This window comes from Ceratotherium simum, chromosome 11, assembly GCF_057802395.1.
Source record: "Ceratotherium simum simum isolate JZ-2026a chromosome 11, ASM5780239v1, whole genome shotgun sequence".
NCBI lineage: Eukaryota > Metazoa > Chordata > Mammalia > Perissodactyla > Rhinocerotidae > Ceratotherium > Ceratotherium simum.
The window spans coordinates 44,834,740-44,851,631 of record NC_141910.1 but is presented as its reverse complement, the minus strand read 5'-3'; the positions used below and the strand labels follow the sequence as shown (position 1 = coordinate 44,851,631).

At 40.2% G+C, this 16,892-nt stretch overlaps 2 protein-coding genes across 4 annotated transcripts in view; one reads left to right on the top strand and one right to left on the bottom strand.

Annotated features, from left to right (window-relative positions):
* Window positions 1-5,258: 5,258 nt before the first annotated feature.
* CEBPZOS (CEBPZ opposite strand) lies at window positions 5,259-12,696 on the top strand. 3 transcript variants are annotated; one of them, XM_087436890.1, is made up of 5 exons: window positions 5,259-5,294; window positions 9,029-9,144; window positions 10,463-10,507; window positions 11,127-11,211; window positions 12,472-12,696. In XM_087436890.1, the coding sequence occupies exons 2-4, from the start codon at window positions 9,030-9,032 to the stop codon at window positions 11,207-11,209; spliced, it is 243 nt and encodes an 80-aa protein (XP_087293016.1). In that variant the 5' UTR covers window positions 5,259-5,294; window position 9,029; the 3' UTR covers window positions 11,210-11,211; window positions 12,472-12,696. The 3 variants fall into 3 exon arrangements, with proteins under 3 accessions (XP_087293016.1, XP_087293017.1, XP_087293018.1); XM_087436891.1 differs by lacking the exon at window positions 5,259-5,294 and adding an exon at window positions 5,334-5,363; XM_087436892.1 differs by lacking the exon at window positions 5,259-5,294 and adding an exon at window positions 7,242-7,413.
* Window positions 11,096-16,892, bottom strand: part of CEBPZ (CCAAT enhancer binding protein zeta) — a 25,642-nt gene continuing 19,845 nt past the window's right edge. The window contains exons 13-16 of the mRNA XM_004418140.3: window positions 16,208-16,294; window positions 12,152-12,213; window positions 11,989-12,070; window positions 11,096-11,390 (exon numbers count right to left, since the gene is read on the bottom strand). Coding sequence (XP_004418197.2) covers window positions 11,251-11,390; window positions 11,989-12,070; window positions 12,152-12,213; window positions 16,208-16,294 — 371 coding nt within the window. The 3' untranslated portion in view covers window positions 11,096-11,250. The remainder of the gene's footprint in view (window positions 11,391-11,988; window positions 12,071-12,151; window positions 12,214-16,207; window positions 16,295-16,892) is intronic.

Below are 16,892 nucleotides of genomic sequence, written 5' to 3'. Positions count from 1 at the left end.
GCATGTGAGACACCTCCACAGTATGGCTGGTGAATGGAGTAGATCCGCGCCCAGGACCTGAACCTGTGAACCTGGGCCGCCAAAGCAGAGCACATGGAACTTTAACCACTCGGCCACAGGGCTGGGGTCAATTATTTTTAAGAACAAAAGACTCAAGAAGAAACTTTGGCCTCCCACCTAACTACCTAAAAGAATTTAAGATAGAAGGCCTGTTCCAGGAAGAAGCTATCCCCATAGATAGCTATAGTATAACACGAACTAGATGTGGTAGACAGAGAGGAACCTAGCAAGGCCCATTTGATCCAAGTCCTCTCCACGTCCCATTGTCTCTGCAAGGTATGGAAAATATTTGTTTACCAAACATTTGCTTTTCCATCTCCATATGAATTGCCTTCCTTTCCTTTGAAGTCCCAAACCACTTTCCCTACCATCCTCCTTTGTTTTTAGCTGAAGATGGTATTTAAGGTGGTGGCTTTGGCCATTTTGGTGAGTTACTCAGTTTTCTTGGGTCTCTCCCATGGATATGCGTTGTTAAATTTTGTTGATTTTCTCTTGTTTTTCTGTCTCATGTCAATTTAATTCCGGCCAGAAGAACCTAGAGGGTAGAGGAATATGCCTTCCTCCCCTACGCAACCATTTTACAGGTAGGTTAGTTGGAGTTTTACAGGGGCAAAGCAGAGTCAGTGGTTCGAGGAGCTGGGGTTGGAATGCAGGCAGAGCAAACGAGTCCCATGGCAAAAAGACAATCACAGCAAGATCTCTCTTAGAGGTCCCAGGTTTGGTTGTTAGCACCACTGCATTCTTGCGCTTCTTTATCTTCTATGAGACACAAGGCCATGGGACTTTTCACTGAAGAAAGAAATCTTAGCTTCTGAGGAGAAAGATTTTTATGACCACAAAGGAAATAAATTCCCTCGATTTTAGAACATTTTATTTAATAACAGCATTTGGGACAAATACTATATCGAATGTATACATCAATTGTGAGATGCATTCCAATTTCAGAAGTGTAAAAATATGGAAACGTGCATCATAGAATTGAGGAAATTTTATATGTCAACATAAAATATCTTACTGAGGCAGGTGGTGGGAGAGCAACTTTTAATCTCCATTTTACAGAGGGGAAAAACTGACCAAAGAGAGTTCCTAGTTAGGAAGAGGTATCTAGGTTTTACTTACATTTGTGATTATTTATTTATTTATTTATTTATTTTTCAGGAAGATTGGCCCTGAGCTGACATTTGTTGCCCATCTTCCTCCTTTTTCCTTTTTTCTCCCCAAATCCCCAGTAGATAGTTGTATGTCACAGTTGTACATCCTTCTCCTTGCTCTATGTGGGACACCGCCTCAGCATGGCTTGATGAGCGGTGCTTAGGTCCGCGCCCAGGATCCGAACCAGCGGACTCCAGGCCACGGAAGCAGAACACAGGAACTCAAGCGCTACGCCACCGGGCCAGCCCCCTGTGATTATTTATTTTTTAAACAATGTGTAAAAAGGTAAAATTAGAATATTTTTGAGTGTCTTACTATTTTTATCTTTCCATACAGCACTCCCCTTTGAAGGTCTTATTACATTACATAATAATAGGATGCTATTCACTGGAGGTGGGAAGGTTCTGTATTTCAGAATCTCCCTTCCAAACAAGAAAAGGGGCAGGATTGGACTCCCTGCCAAGCTGCTTAGTGGGGTTGTCCCTTACATTGTAAAGAGTCTTTGTTCTCCTGGGGAAGTAAAATTTAAGACATTAATTCAAACGTTGTTGTTGTCGTTTTCTTGCTTCTTAGTGAGTAAAATGTTAAAAAAGACAATATGGCTGGATCCTGTTCTGACACTAATGCCTGTAATTATAAGAGGATTTGGGGACTGTTTGGAACTGGTAATGTGAGCTCTGATTCTTGTTAGTCTCCTAGGCTGAGGGCAACCTGTCAACCTCACAATTCTACATACTCAACTCTTCGGTATTGGCATGCATGATGGGGGGACACAATAGCACAAATGGTTACAAAATAACCAAGATTGTGTGATGCATTTGCACTGGCCGGCCTTTGAGGGCAGGTGGGCTTCATGTTCTGTGAAATCGCAGCTTCCCATTCAGCTCCTTGCATCCCACGCAGGCCTGGGATAAATGATGGTGGACCTCTCGGACGGCACTGCCCTGGCCTGGCTCATGCTTCTGGTGGCAGCAGCACAGGAGGCGTATTTAAAGCTCCTTTCCTTGAGATGAAGAGATCATTCCCTCTTACCTTTTTTTCTTTTAATTTTTTTCTACCAAAAAAGAGAGAGAGAGAGAAAACAGGTGACAAATAAAATGTCAAGAGTGATTGAAATCAAGTCTGATTAGTAAACCATGGGCCAAGTAGCATATGGCTCCTGTGTCCCGACTGGCCCAAGGCTGGTTTTTAGGGGCAGGTAAATAGGTCCTCCTGTGCTATCTTCCTCTCTTCATAGTGGGGGTGCCCTTCAGGATTAAGTTGTGCTTTTTTCTCTTCTTTAGCAAGAGAAGTGCTACTTCCCAGTGTAGGTCAGGATGGAAATTTACTGTGAAATCTCGCATGTAGGGAGAGAGGTGTAACCTCTTTGTATTTTGGGAATTTACTAAAAACTGACTCCCTTTGTCAGAAGTTGAACACCAGGAAGGCAGCAATGGAGTCCAGGAGATGGTGGATGCTAGAAGCATTTGGGATCCAGGACTATTTTTCTGGTAACGCTTTGGCCTCCTGGACTGAGGGTGATGGAGAACCACTCCACTGGAGCCCCTGGCAGCCTGCAGGGCAGGGGTCCTACCCCCACCGCCCCTGCTTCAGGGACAGTGCCCTCCGTGGCTGCAGCTCTGCACTGCGCTGTGTCCTCTGGCCATCTGAAGGGAAGGCTGGGCCGTCACCAAGCTCCTGGGCCCCTCTTGTCCAGTAAGGTGTCCTTTGGCACCCAGCAGCAATGGATCATCTAGACTAATCTCTGCTGGCTCAGGTCAGGTAATTGAAAGAGCTTTGCCTTGAGAATCTCGGCCAGGTTGGCTAGCTGCTCCTACTCTGAGGCAACCATGGGAGAATGGACAGCAAAGCACCTCGGTCCTTGTTAATGTGGAGATCCCTGTTGCCCTTGAACTGTGGCTGCTACAGAAGATTGGGACTTGAGCCAGATTCTGTGCCTCGGGCATGATGCAAAAAGGAGAACTTCTCCCTGGCTGCTTGCATCCCTTGGCCAGAGTTAGCAAATCAAGATCACACTGGGAGTACACAGCCCCCGAAGGACCCTTTGGGAAGTGCTGGAGACTTGGAGGAGGATGGACTGGACTCTGAACCGAGGAGCTTGAGCATTTGCATTCTGGGCTTGGGACTGGGGCAAGTTAATTACCTCCTTGCCCCAATTACGCCGAGGCACAGCCCTTACACCTGCGACTTGTTAGAATCAGTGATATTTGAAAATCTGCCACCAGAGTCTCTTCCACCTGCCCCAACACCCTCTGCCTTCTACCCCAATCCATTGATCGAATCAGCTTGATAAAAGTCTCCACTAGAGTCTGCGCTTTTCCTGCCCTAAACCTTGTGGCTGAGTGTTCCTTACCTCAAAGCATGTTTGTGAAATCTGTAGTGGGTCCAGGATGTGTAAGAAATGGGTATGAGATGTTAAGTTTTGTGTGATACTGGGAAACTGCCACCCCAATTAACAACCTCCCTCGATTAGTTTATATACACTCCCCAGTGGAAGTGATTGAGTTTCTTCCCGTGCAATTATCTCAGTCTTTGTTATCAAGGTTTCTTTTCTTTTCTTTTTTCAATCTGAACCATACCAATTAACTTTTCCTCTTGTTTTGTCATCCTGGTACCTTTAACACTGATGCTCTGGTATTTGAAACCAATGTAGTAGGGCCTGGCAGCTCAAGGCATGGAGTAGTGTCTTAAGTGATATATATATATTTTAAACAAATTGTTTGTTGAAAGTCATAGAGGTTGCTTTTAAAATGAAAAATATTTATTGTGGGTGAATCTTTGAATGAGGATGAATCTCTTAAGATTGCGGATGTCCTGGGTGGAGGGGAAAGGGGAACCTCGACAAAGTAGGTGATGCCCGGGGCTAGAGTTCTAAAAAGTTTTGAGAAAAATAGGTTATGACAGCAAAGACAATAACAGACAAAATAAAAAACAACATAGTACAAAAAGAGATCTTATGAGAAAAGCTTGGGAGAGCATCAGTTACATTATATTAATAGAAAGGAGGTTCAAGCCAGAGGCAATTTCTATAGAGCAGGTAGAAGAGATCAAGAGACTGTACAAAGCCCAAACGTTGGGGATACCAGTAACATTGATGTAGTGCAGTGAAAGAGATCATTTGGAGCTCCGGATCTGTGTAGACCTGAGTGATCTTGACTAATAATGACATGTTTTAAATGAACATAGTTTACACATCCACATTTCTTGTGATTTATGATAGTTTAGTCGTGCAAATGAACCATGTGGGCCAGACTGCGGGGATCGGATAGGAAAATTGGGGCAGTCTCAGAGACCCCCTCGGAGGCACTTCCTCTACCTGACATTGACTGACAGCTGACTAGCACCTCTTCTCTAAAAACTTCATGGATCCCTCAGATCAGAAGCAAGGCCCCATTCATTGTGTACTTTTAATTAGTTATTTGTGGTTATATTTTACCCCCCACTAGACTATAACCTCTGTGAAGGTAGATCTGTGTCTTAACTATTTTGTGTATTTCAGGCTTTGTCTTGCACATGGTACCTTAGTAGCCGTTTCTTTTCCCATTCCCCTTCCTCCCCTTCCCCTTCCAGTTCTCCTCCTCTTCCTTCTCCTACCTAGAAGGCAGTACATGCAGTGCTTCTCAAATTTTAATTTGCAAAAGAATTGTCTAGGGATCTGACTAAAACGCAGATTCTGATTCGGTAGGTCTGCATTTCTAACCAGCTCCCTTTTGATGCCGATATTGCTGATTCTAGCAGACTGTCACATTTCGGGTCGCAGGGTGTAGAAAAACGATTGAGCACAGGCCTTCCCGTCAGTGTCCTGGGTTCAAATCCAAGTTTTGTCTCTAATTAGCTGTGTGATTATGGACAGGGTAAACCTCTTGCCTTCTCTATAAAATGAGATACTCATAGCACCTATTATGACATAGGGTTGTCGTGAGGATTAAATAAAATAATCTATGTAGCACCACGCAGTCAGGATCGACTCTTAGTAAGAGCGCAATAAATGGTAATTACGGTCTGGGGGCGGGGCCAATGTCGGCAGGGGCGGGGCTCTGCTAACCCTTGCGCTTGCGCAGCCCCGCATGTAGGCACCTCAGGTAGGACCCGGGCGCGTGGCTCTAGCTCGGCGGCCTGACTTGGGCTCCCCAAAGCGCGGAGTGCGGCAGGTGTTTTGGGGGCCACCCCAGAGCTCTGGGGTCAAATGGGGGTCACTCGGGTGTCACTATAGCTGTTCCACCCGAGGAGCGCGGGACAGGCCGGAGTGTTTCCGGGTTGCTCGGCGACCTTGGGCCGGCGGCGGGACGGTGCTGCCTGCGCTGCCCGCGACTGTGGGCTGCTGGCCCGGCTGCAGCGTGGTGGGAACCGGGCGGGCGGGGAAGCGCCGGAGGACCGAGGGAGATCGGTGGGAGCGGGGTGCCCGGGGATGCGGGCGGCCACGAGGGGCTGAGGACCGTGGGTAGCCAGCCTGAGGCAGCTCTCGGAGGCCTCGCTGCTTGCTTGGCTCTTGCCCGTGGGAAGAAAACTGGAAAGACTGCTTTTGCTAATCACACCCAGGGACGTAGCTGAGAAGCCTTGTTCTCCGACATCTAGAGTGTGAGAGACCTTGCTGTTTGAAATCATGTTGGCTGGAGATGCTGAGCTGTGTCGATTTCCAGCTTTTGTGCACAGATGAGGGGTTTTCGGACCCAACATTGCACATTTGTCTTAAGCTTGTGCACTCCCAGGGAGCTGCTCAGTCCAGTGTGATGTTAACCCCATGACACACAGCGCTCCTTTTCTTTGAGCCCGTCAGAGGACTGCTTTATTTTAAACTTCACCTAAGTTCCATCCTTCTCCAAAATCTTGTCTTATCTTGTTCCTCGTTTGCCGGTTAGTAACCCAACTTTGTCGTGGGCTGGTATGCCTTTGGTGGTCTTGATCAAATGGGCTTTGTCAGTCGTTATAATTGTACACCTCTCCTGAGCTGAGGGACTTGGAATGTGGAATGTATATATATATTTTAAGAAAGGTAAATGTTTTATTATGCAGTGTTATTTAGACTTTATACTTTGAACTCTTAGCCTCACCCTCTCCCAACAAAACAAAACAAAATTTTGCCTGGATTCCCTGCACTGTGGGTCTGGCTGCAGGCGGGCCTTATTTGTTTTGTTGTTTTCACCCCTTGAATATTAAAAATAACCCCAGGAGGTAAAGGGTTAATATCCAGACTCTATAAAGAACTCATACAACTGGACAACAAAAAGACAAACAGCCTGATTAAAAAATGGGCAGAGGATCTGCATAAACATTTTTCCAAAGAAGACATACAGATGGCCAACAGGCACATGAAAAGATATTCAGTATCACTGATTATTAGGGAAATGCAAATCAAAACCACAATGAGATATCACCTCACACCTGATAGAATGGCTGTTATAAAAAAGACAAGTTGTGTTGGAGAGGATGTGGAGAAAAGGGAACCTTTTCGTACACTGTTGGTAGAATATAAATGGGTGCAACCACTATGGAAAACGGTATGGATATTCCTCAAAAATTAAGAATAGAACTACCATATAACCCAGCTATTCCACTTCTGGATATTTATCCAAAGTGGATAAATTAATTCAGAAAGACACATGTACCCCTATGTTCATTGCAGCATTATTTAGCAATAATAGCCAAGATATGGAAACAGCCTAAGTGTCCAATGATAGATGAGTGGATAAAGAAGATGTGATGTATGTACAACGGACTATTACTCAGCCATAAAAAAGAATGAAATCTTGCCATTTGTGACAACGTGGATGGACCTTGAGGGTATTATGCTAAGTGAAATAAGCCAGATGGAGAAGGACAAATACTGTATGATTTCACACATATGTGGAAGATAAAAAACAAAGCAAAATAAACCAACAAACAAAATAAAAAACTCATAGATGCAGAGAACAGATTAGTGGTTACCAGGGTGAAGGGGAGGTGGTCAAAATGAGTGAAGGGGGTCAACTGTATGGTCATGGATAGTAACTAGACTGGCGGTGGTGATCATTTTGTAGTGTATACAGATGTCGAATTTTAATGCTGTACACCTGAAACTTATGTAATAAAAAAAGCAAAAAAACCCCGAGAGCTCCCTGTACTGATCTTGACTTATTTCCTGTCCGTAGTGTACAGCATTGTAGTAAACAGAGCAAAACAATTCTCCCTTCTCACCCGTGCAGCTGCCTCTTGAATTTATTTGTAAGTTCTTTTTAAACTTCCTCTGCTTCATTTCTTTTAGGTAAGAATAATAAAGTTTTAATCTTTTCGTCCCCAGGGTGATCACATTATCAAAATGAGGGAAGGCAATTTTGTGAGGAAGGGATATCTGGTGACGATATTAGCAGGATAATCCTACAAAAGTAGGGTATTAATCATTCCCAACCTCAGGCATTGTGAAGAGGAGTCAAAAGCGAATGGAGTAAATGCATGACAGTGAGCAGAGAGCTGGGACTGTGGAGTATTAGAGAACATGTCATTTCTGCCCAGAGGACAGAGAACAGTGTGACAAAGAGCATACACAGGACACTATCAAAATCCGGAGATTAGAAACTACCGGTTCTCCTCTTGTTCTTGACTTTGGGGTTATAGGGAGGCGGAGTGAAAACTTGGGTTTATGTTTCATATATTCAGTAAGAGTCATATATGCTATTTTCTTGATATATAGCCCTTTTACTTGTTTAGCTTTTACTTTAGAAAAAGAATAAATCGGGGCCGGCCCAGTGGCGTAGTGGTTAAGTTCGCACGCTCTGCTTCGGCGGCCTGGGGTTCGCAGGTTCGCATCCCAGGGGCGGACCTCCACACTGCTCATCAAGCCATGCTGTGGCAGCATCCCACATACATAATAGAGGAAGATGGGGCACAGATGTTAGCTCAGGGCTAATCTTCCTCAGGAAAAAGAGGAGGATTGGCAATGGATGTTAGTTCAGAGCCAGTCTTCCTCACACAAAAAAAGAAAAAGATTAAAGACTCAAAGCTTTCTCTTGATTAGCTTTTATTTTAATTACAGGAAGAGAATCAAGAGCTAAAGTCTAGTTTTGCCACTTACTGGGTGATGGTGGTCAGTCTTCTTCCTCCTGTGGTCCAGGGGCCTCATGTGTACTAGTCATTTGCTAAAGGGCGGATTACTGGGCGCCAACCCTAGACTTGCTGAATCAGAATCTGGGGATAGGGGAATTGCAGGCCGAGGCCCAGGAATGTGCATTTTTAACAAGCCTTTTGGGTGATGCAATTAGTTTGAAAATACCGTTAGAATAGCAGCTCCTCAGGAACAAGAACCAGTTAGTTTATTGCTCAACTTTGTATAAAATGCCTGGACTACAGCACATAGTTCAATATATGTTGTATAAATAAATGAAAACCTCCAGCTATAAAACATGTACAACCACTATAACTTTACTTTTGTGGGGTACTTTACAAAGAGCTTTCACATATTGTGTCCCTTAGATTATATCTTTATTCCTAGTCCAGGTAAAAAAATAACTTACCCTATTTCCCACCATTCTGTATTCTTAGAAACCTTGAAAATCTTAGTTCCGTAAACTGTTAGTTCTTTTTACATGCCTTCAATTTTTTCTCCTTTCTGTGCTTTATCCAATCATGTTTTTGGTTCATTGTGCCCCATAGGCACGGAGATTGAAAACTAGGAACGTGGGCCATGTCTAATACAAACAAGTATACAGTAACTTTGGAGTTTTATTCCTATATAGATAATAAATCAAACTGTGGGAATGAATTGGAGTTATTTTTATAGAAGTGGTATGAAGTTTGAATATGCTCATTCAGGTTTACATGTAATTGCTCTTGTTGAACTTAGGATGGCCCGCACTATGGAACCACTGGCAAAGAAGATCTTTAAAGGAGTTTTAGTAGCTGAACTTGTGGGCGTTTTTGGAGCATATTTTTTGTTTAATAAGATGAACACAAGCCAAGGTAATCATAATTCATAAGTTAACGTTTTTTAGAGGGGTGTGCAGGTTCCTAATGCATTTTAGGTGCTAAATGGCATTTTAAGATAAATTGCTTCTTCAGATTTAATGTATTAGGCATTTTTATGGGTGCAAGGGGAAACTAGGTGTTAATTATTGTAGACTGACACTTCTCCCTAAAAAAATGTTTGTAGACCAGGGAAAGTGTTTCACACTTCCATGGATTTTACTAGTGGGGGGCATACAGCAAGTGTCCTTGGTCTGGTTTAGTTTGGGAGCAGAGACGGAAGAAATTCACCCTGCCCGTTATACCTCCTTGTTTGGTAGACTGAGAAAGCAAGAGGTAGCACAGCTGAACTGTCAAGTAACCAGTGTCCCAGGCTAGCAGAGTTCTTCCTCTGCATCAGCACTGGCAGCTAAAAACCTTTCCCATGCCACTGGCTGTCACTGAAAGTGCTCTGACATTTTTGGGGGGAAATTTTATATTAGAGCCCTCAACTTTTAGAATTAGGAAGTGCTTTCTCTTTCCCTAAAGCAAGGAATAGTAGTCCTGGGGTGGTGGCCATCTTTGAAACTTGTCATTTGTCTTTTAAAGTACTTCACTAGAACAAACACTGTTCCAGGATTCTATTGGATAGTCACAAAATCGCTATACTTTTAAACTGTAAGGGTATAAAAGAAAACATCCAACAGTATTTAAAAGCAATTAAAGTTTAGGATCAGCTTCAAACACTGGGTACAACAGTCGTTTCTAATTCCATAACAAGGTAAAATGGCATCCATAAAAACAATTCATAGGGCCGGCCCTGTGGCTTGGTGGTTAAGTGCGCGCGCTGTGATGCTGGTGGCCCGGGTTCGGATCCCGGGTGCGCATCGAGGCACCACTTCTCCGTTCATCCTGAGGCCGAGTCCCGCATACAGCAACTAGAAGGATGTGCAGCTACGACATACAACTATCCACTGGGGCTTTGGGGGGAAAAAATAAAATAAATAAAATCTTTAAAAAAAAAAAAAATTCATAAAGTTACAAAAGGGAATTACACATTAACACTGAAAATTTGCTTTTAAATACCATTTCTAAATAAATTATATCATATATACAGGCCAAATTTTAAAAACTCCAAAGTAACTATAGAAGGCTACCATGTAACACAAGAGCAACTTAGACCCTATCCAAAAGGAATAAATTTCACTTTAACACAAATTTCTAATCTATAGGATTCCTATCTTATAGACCCTAAAGTTAGCACTAAATTATGGCCCATGTGTTAATACAATTAATTTCTAATCATGTCTAATTTTAAGACTTCTTTTTTCATCAGATTTCAGGCAAACAATGAGCAAGAAATATCCCTTCATCTTGGAAGGTATGTTTTTCCCTAAGTAAAAGTAAGAGTACAAAACAACTTTTTCAGGTAACCTATAAATTAAGTAATTTCTTTATGACCAATTAAGGGCTACATGACTTTTTATTCTGTGATGTCAATTTCCAAAAATACTATTCATCCCTATTTTAGCTCTTTCTGAGAATACAGAAAGGGAGAAAATTCTCCTCTAGAGATGAGTGCAGTTAGCTAATGGGCTGATTTGTAATCCTTTCAGTGGTTAAGAACGTAGACTGTGGAATGAGATGGATCTGAGACGGTGATGGAGTCAAACCTTAAAACCATCTCTGGTTTGCTAACTTCTTGGAACTGTTCTTTGTCAAGCAGAGATAATAAGACCCACCTCATGAACTGTTATAAGGGTTGAACAAGATGACATTATGTTAATCACTCAGTACAGTATCTGGTATCAAGTAATGCTTAATAAATAGTACTCATTACAATGATAAGTAGAGATGCTAGAGCTTGTACATGAAATGCGTATCCTATTATCAGCTTTTTAATTTTTCTCTGTAGAAATAAGGAAAAAAAGTTTGATTTTTCTCAATGTAGTTTAACACTTTTACACGATTTTATAAATGACAGCTATTTTTATTTATAGTTTATTACAAATCCATTGAACAGTCTGGAATGTACGGAATCAGAGAGCAAGATCAAGAAAAATGGATGAACAGCAAAAATTAGCAGTAAGTTGAATTTTAATTTACAGTTTATTTAGAAAACACTCATTTTCTTTGCTTTTTAGTTTTCTGAGTGGTTTTTGGCCTCTTCTTTTTGAAATTTTTCTTTTTCCTGATGATACTTCTCACATCTCTGTTGTGTAGCCAGTCATCTCGTTCAGCCTCCCATCTGAGCTGTTTGAGACCTTTGAGGGTGGGGAGAAGAAAGATGAGCACACCACATTATAGACTCTTCATGGCCCCAGAGAACATCTACTGAGTAATGGGAACTCCTGGTCCGCCACAGCCTACAGTCATTTCCCATCCACAATGCAAATCCCTTGCCTGTGTGTTGCTTTCCCTCTATATTTATTATCAAAGATTACTGTTTTACAAATAAAAGACTAGGACAGGAAAGGAACAAATGCTCTAAAGATTTTATTTCCCTTGACATTTTACTGGTGAAAGAACAGTAGCCAGTAACTATCAATATAAGAAACAATGAAAAGGTCTATAAAGCACTTAACAAAGTTACTTAGCAAACTCATACTATATAAAAACAGCCTGCCTCCCTAAAAAAACCAAAGTAACTTTTGTAGGCTGTAGTCGTTTTTGCTATAGTCTAAATAGTTTTTAATCCTAGATGCTCCCTAGACAGAGAGATGAAAAAGTCACTCCTTCCAGGTTGTAAGGAACCATTTTATCCATTCTTACTGTAAAAAGGTCCTCCAAAAATATTTATATCTTCAGAAGTTCTAAGTTAAGGCTATTTTAAAACCTCAATAAAAAATTCAAGTTACTTACTTGCATTATCTTTGTTAGCCATGGCATTCATGCCAATGTTATCAAACTTGGATCCCATATTTTCATCCAATAGGTGGCCAAACTTAAAAAAAAGGATAACGTTATTAGAAAGCTTAAAACAATGTAGAATAGCTAATTTCTTAAAGTTGTACATTAGTCCTACCTCTTCAGCAGATACAAATAGGTTGGGGTCATTGAGATTTCTTTTCTTTTTTTTCCTGGGTCCTAAAAAAAAATATAAACCTAGATTATTAAATTGTAATCCAAAGACTTTGGAAAAATATAAATCTTTAAACATGGTTTCATTAAAAAAATTATATTTGAGTTAAAATACACAATTGCAATTATCTTTAGCACCATTAGATAGCTGGCACTTAAAGACAGAAATATGATTTATTTAAGAGTTAGTATACAGTTATTTTTTTAAAAGTTAATATCCTAATAGAACTGTTTAGATGACAATAGTGTCTTCTTGTCTTTCAGATTTGGCCACTGATCAAGGTTTATCCTATTTCATAGTATTAGGCAAGATTAAAATTCCAAAGTTGACACAGATGGATTATGGAATATTTAAGGCAAAATGTAAATTCTAATTATGTGCGAGGTTTTATTCTTTGGAGTGTGAAATTGATGGAAGGTATGTTTATTATGTTATAAATGAAGTTTTGTTTATACTACTCAAAATAAAATGGTTCTCTTTAAAACTCACCTGTAATTCTGAATATATAAACTTTTCAACATAGATAAAATAATAAAATGTCTATTTCTAATATTTATTAAATTTTAATTCACACATTTAAAATCATATTATCTAAAAATATATTAACTAGAAATATTGCTTTTTTTCATTTTCACTTTTCCTAAAACAATATTATTCAAACTCTTCATATCTTTGACATCAATGTCTCTGGTACTACTAGAGTTCCTTTTTATTTATTTTTTATTTATTTATTTTTTTGTGAGGAAGATCAGCCCTGAGCTAACATCCATGCTAATCCTCCTCTTTTTGCTGAGGAAGACTGGCTCTGAGGTAACATCTATTGCCAATCCTCCTCCTTTTTTTTCCCCAAAGCCCCAGTAGATAGTTGTATGTCATAGTTGCACATCCTTCTACTTGCTGTACGTGGGATGCAGCCTCAGCATGCCCGGAGAAGTGGTGCATCGGTGCACGCCCGGGATCCGAACCCAGGCCGCCAGTAGCAGAGAGCGCGCACTTAACCACTAAGCCATGGGGCCGGCCCCTAGAGTTCCTTTTTAAAAACAGCTTTACTAAGGAATACATTTGTCATAAAATTCAGCTGTTTTAAGTGTATAATTCAGCATGTTTAAGTAAATCTACAGTTGTCCAGCTATCATCACAATGCAATTTTAGAACATTTCCATCAACTCCAAAAGATCCCTGGTACCCCCTCCCCAAGAAGGCTTTGCTTTTTCTGGCTATTTCATTTAAATAGGATCATATGATATGGGGTTTTCTGTATCTGGCTTCTTTCACTTGGCATTACATTTTTCACTTAGCATAACACAGCATCTATCAGTAGCTTATTCCATTTTACTGCTGTATAATATTCCATTATATGGGCATACAGTAGTCCCCCCTTATCCTCGGTTTCAGTTACCCGAGGTCAACTATGGTCTGAAAGTATAAAATGAAAAATTCCAGAAATAAACAATTTATAAGTTTTAAATCACATGCCATTCTGACCAGCCTGATGAAATCTCATGCTGTCCCACCCAGGATGTCAGTCATTCCTTTGTCAGCCTATCCACGCTGTATATACTACCCACCCGTGAGTTACTGAGTTGGTCTCGGGATCACCATGCTTGTGTTCAAGTAATCCTTATTTTACTTAATAATGGCCCCAAAGCATAGGAGCAGTGATGCTGGCAATTTGGATATGCCAAAGAGAAGCCATAAAGTGCTTCCTTTAAGTGAAAAGATGAAAGTTCTTGACTTTATAAGGAAAGAAAAAAATCCTATGCTGAGGTTGCTAAGATCTACGGTAACTTTTACTATAGTATATTGTCGTAATTGTTTGATTTTATTATTACAGTTGTTAATCTCTTACTGTGCCTAATTTATACATTAAACTTTATCATAGGTATGTATATATAGGAAAAAACATAGTATATATAGGGTCCGGTACTATCTAGTTTCAGGCATCCACTGGGGGTCTTGGAACGTATCCCCCGCAGATGAGGGACTACTACACCATATTGTGTTTATCAATTCATCAGTAGACGGACATTTGGGTTGTTCCCACTTTTTGGCTATTATGAATAATGTTGCTGCAAACAAGCGTGTACAAGTCTTTGCATGGATATACCAGAGCCACTTTTGATAAAATAGTTTCTAGAGCATTTCATCTTAATTTTTATGAAGGTGAAATGTATGTTATGTTATTTAAGAACTGTGTATAATGCTATTATTGAATATTTTTATCTTAAGCTAAAATCCCATTTGTCTGGCATTAGGAAAGGTGTTTTTGGTTTTCATTCATCCTACAGGTGTTTAACTTCACTCAGTAAGCACTTCTGCTGTACTGCCTTCTTAAGGTTTGTTTATCCTTAAGGATATCCAACATTTGCAAATGTAGGGTGAAACCCCCCCAGATCAATGAATAAATGTGTTTGAAATTCCTTTGCCTCCTCCTTTTGTTTTAATCAATTCTGTCAGGTATCCTTTAATCTGCATCCAAAACTATTATTCATTGAGATCTGAGATCCTAATATCTTCTGAAATAGTACTTCATTATTCAAAATAAGGTCCCGAGAGAGTATCTTTTAATATGACAGGCTCAGTAGGACTTTTAAAGCAACATTTTTGTTTTGAGAGGTGATTTTGAGGAAAACTTTGCCTTTTATTTGAGCATATGCTACTACTAAAGTGTGACCTTACATCACTCAATGAAAGACAAAATCTGGAAGATAACATGTTCTAATGTAAACATGCATCAGATAAATCTAATTCAGAGAACTATGATTGTTGGCAGGATTTGAAAAAGCTGATAAAAATTCTGTAGGCATACAAGACTCTGAGAGACTACTACCAATATATATATAGTTACTATTTTATTATTTTTGATACTCATTGCCAAAAATATTTTTAATATTTATTGTTTAATTTTAATAAAATATTGTCAAGCATTTTAATTATTTTTAACTTTACCAGTTTTTAAAATTTTTCATCAGTATTTACTAGTAAGCAGAAGCTAGAGAGGCATTAGAAGCAAAGCATGACAAAAAAAAGCAAGCCTGTGAATTTATCCACAGACTTAAGGAATCAAATATTTATAATAGTGCTTTTTACATTTTATTAAAAACTTAAAATTGTCACCTAATATACTACATTTTTATTTTATTAGCACCTTCCAAGTGTTATACTAAAAGGCATAATCTGTTATGACATAACTTTCAAAAATGCTAGAAAACAAATTAGCAGAAAGAAGAATTCATATCCTTTTTTTTTTTTTTGTGAGGAAGATCAGCCCTGAGCTAACATCAGTGCTAATCCTCCTCTTTTTGCTGAGGAAGACCGGCTCTGAGCTAACATCTATTGCCAATCCTCCCCCCGCCCCAAAGCCCCAGTAGATAGTTGTATGTCATAGTTGCACATCCTTCTAGTTGCTGTATGTGGGATGCGGCCTCAGCATGGCCGGCCGGAGAAGCAGTGCGTCGGTGCACGCCCGGGATCCGAACCCGGGCCGCCAGTAGCGGAGTGCGCGCACTTAACCGCTAAGCCATGGGGCCGGCCCCATATCCTTTTTAAGTAAGACACTTTTGAAGTTAGAATCATTTTGTCATGGCAGTAAAATGGCAGATCTCACAAAAAAGGAAAATTAAAGTTAATAAAGAGCGTGGATTTTTTAGAAGTCAAATGGCAAAGAATAAGAATTGGTTGAGAAAAGGAAAAAGGCAGTAGGTGTCTATGGAAACTCCAGGGCTTACATATATACTTGAATGGTTTAAACATGAATGAAAAGATGATCTAGAGGTATTTAAATGTGAGAGGACGGAATTTAGGAAGAGAAAACAATTGAAGGTGTATATGGGGAACAATTTTCACATATTAAAAATACATAAAACTGTTGTTATCCATTATAAATACAAAAACTAAATTGTACTATCCAATTTAGAAAAGTTAATTTCCCAAAATGATAAAAGTAACTTTCACACACACACTGCTTAGGTTTAAGAGAGACTAAATGCATTTTCTTACCTTGAAACGATCCAGCAAAGTCAAAATCATTTGCACCTTTTCTCTTGCTTCTCTTAGTATTGACTTCGGAGCTGACTTCATCAAGTTCTGTTACCAAAAAAAAAACCCAAAACCAAAAAAAATGTGCTATTAAGCAATTTAAAAACAATTAAGACTGCTATAGGGCGATGATGAATATTGATTAACTTTTAGAAACTGCTAATTACTATTCTAACATTAAAAAAAGGCAACACAACAGCTCAACAGATATTGCACCAACAGCCTAATTGTTTTTTTTTAAATTTTTTAATTTATTTTTATTTTTTTTTCAGGAAGATCAGCCCTGAGCTAACATCCATGCTAATCCTCCTCTTTTTGCTGAGGAAGACTGGCTCTAAGCTAACATCTATTGCCAATCCTCCTCCTTTTTCTGCCCCCCCCCCCCCAAAGCCCCAGTAGATAGTTGCATGTCATAGTTGCACATCCTTCTAGTTGCTGTATGTGGGATGCGGCCTCAGCATGGCCGGAGAAGCGGTGCATTGGTGCGCACCCGGGATCCGAACCCGGGCCGCCAGTAGCGGAACGCGCACACTTAACCGCTAAGTCATGGGGCTGGCCCAGCCTAATTGTTGATTAAAATAAAAGTCCAAAACTCAAAACTCAACTGCTTCAAAAAACCCTTCAGTTCCAATGAGCCGGATAAAGG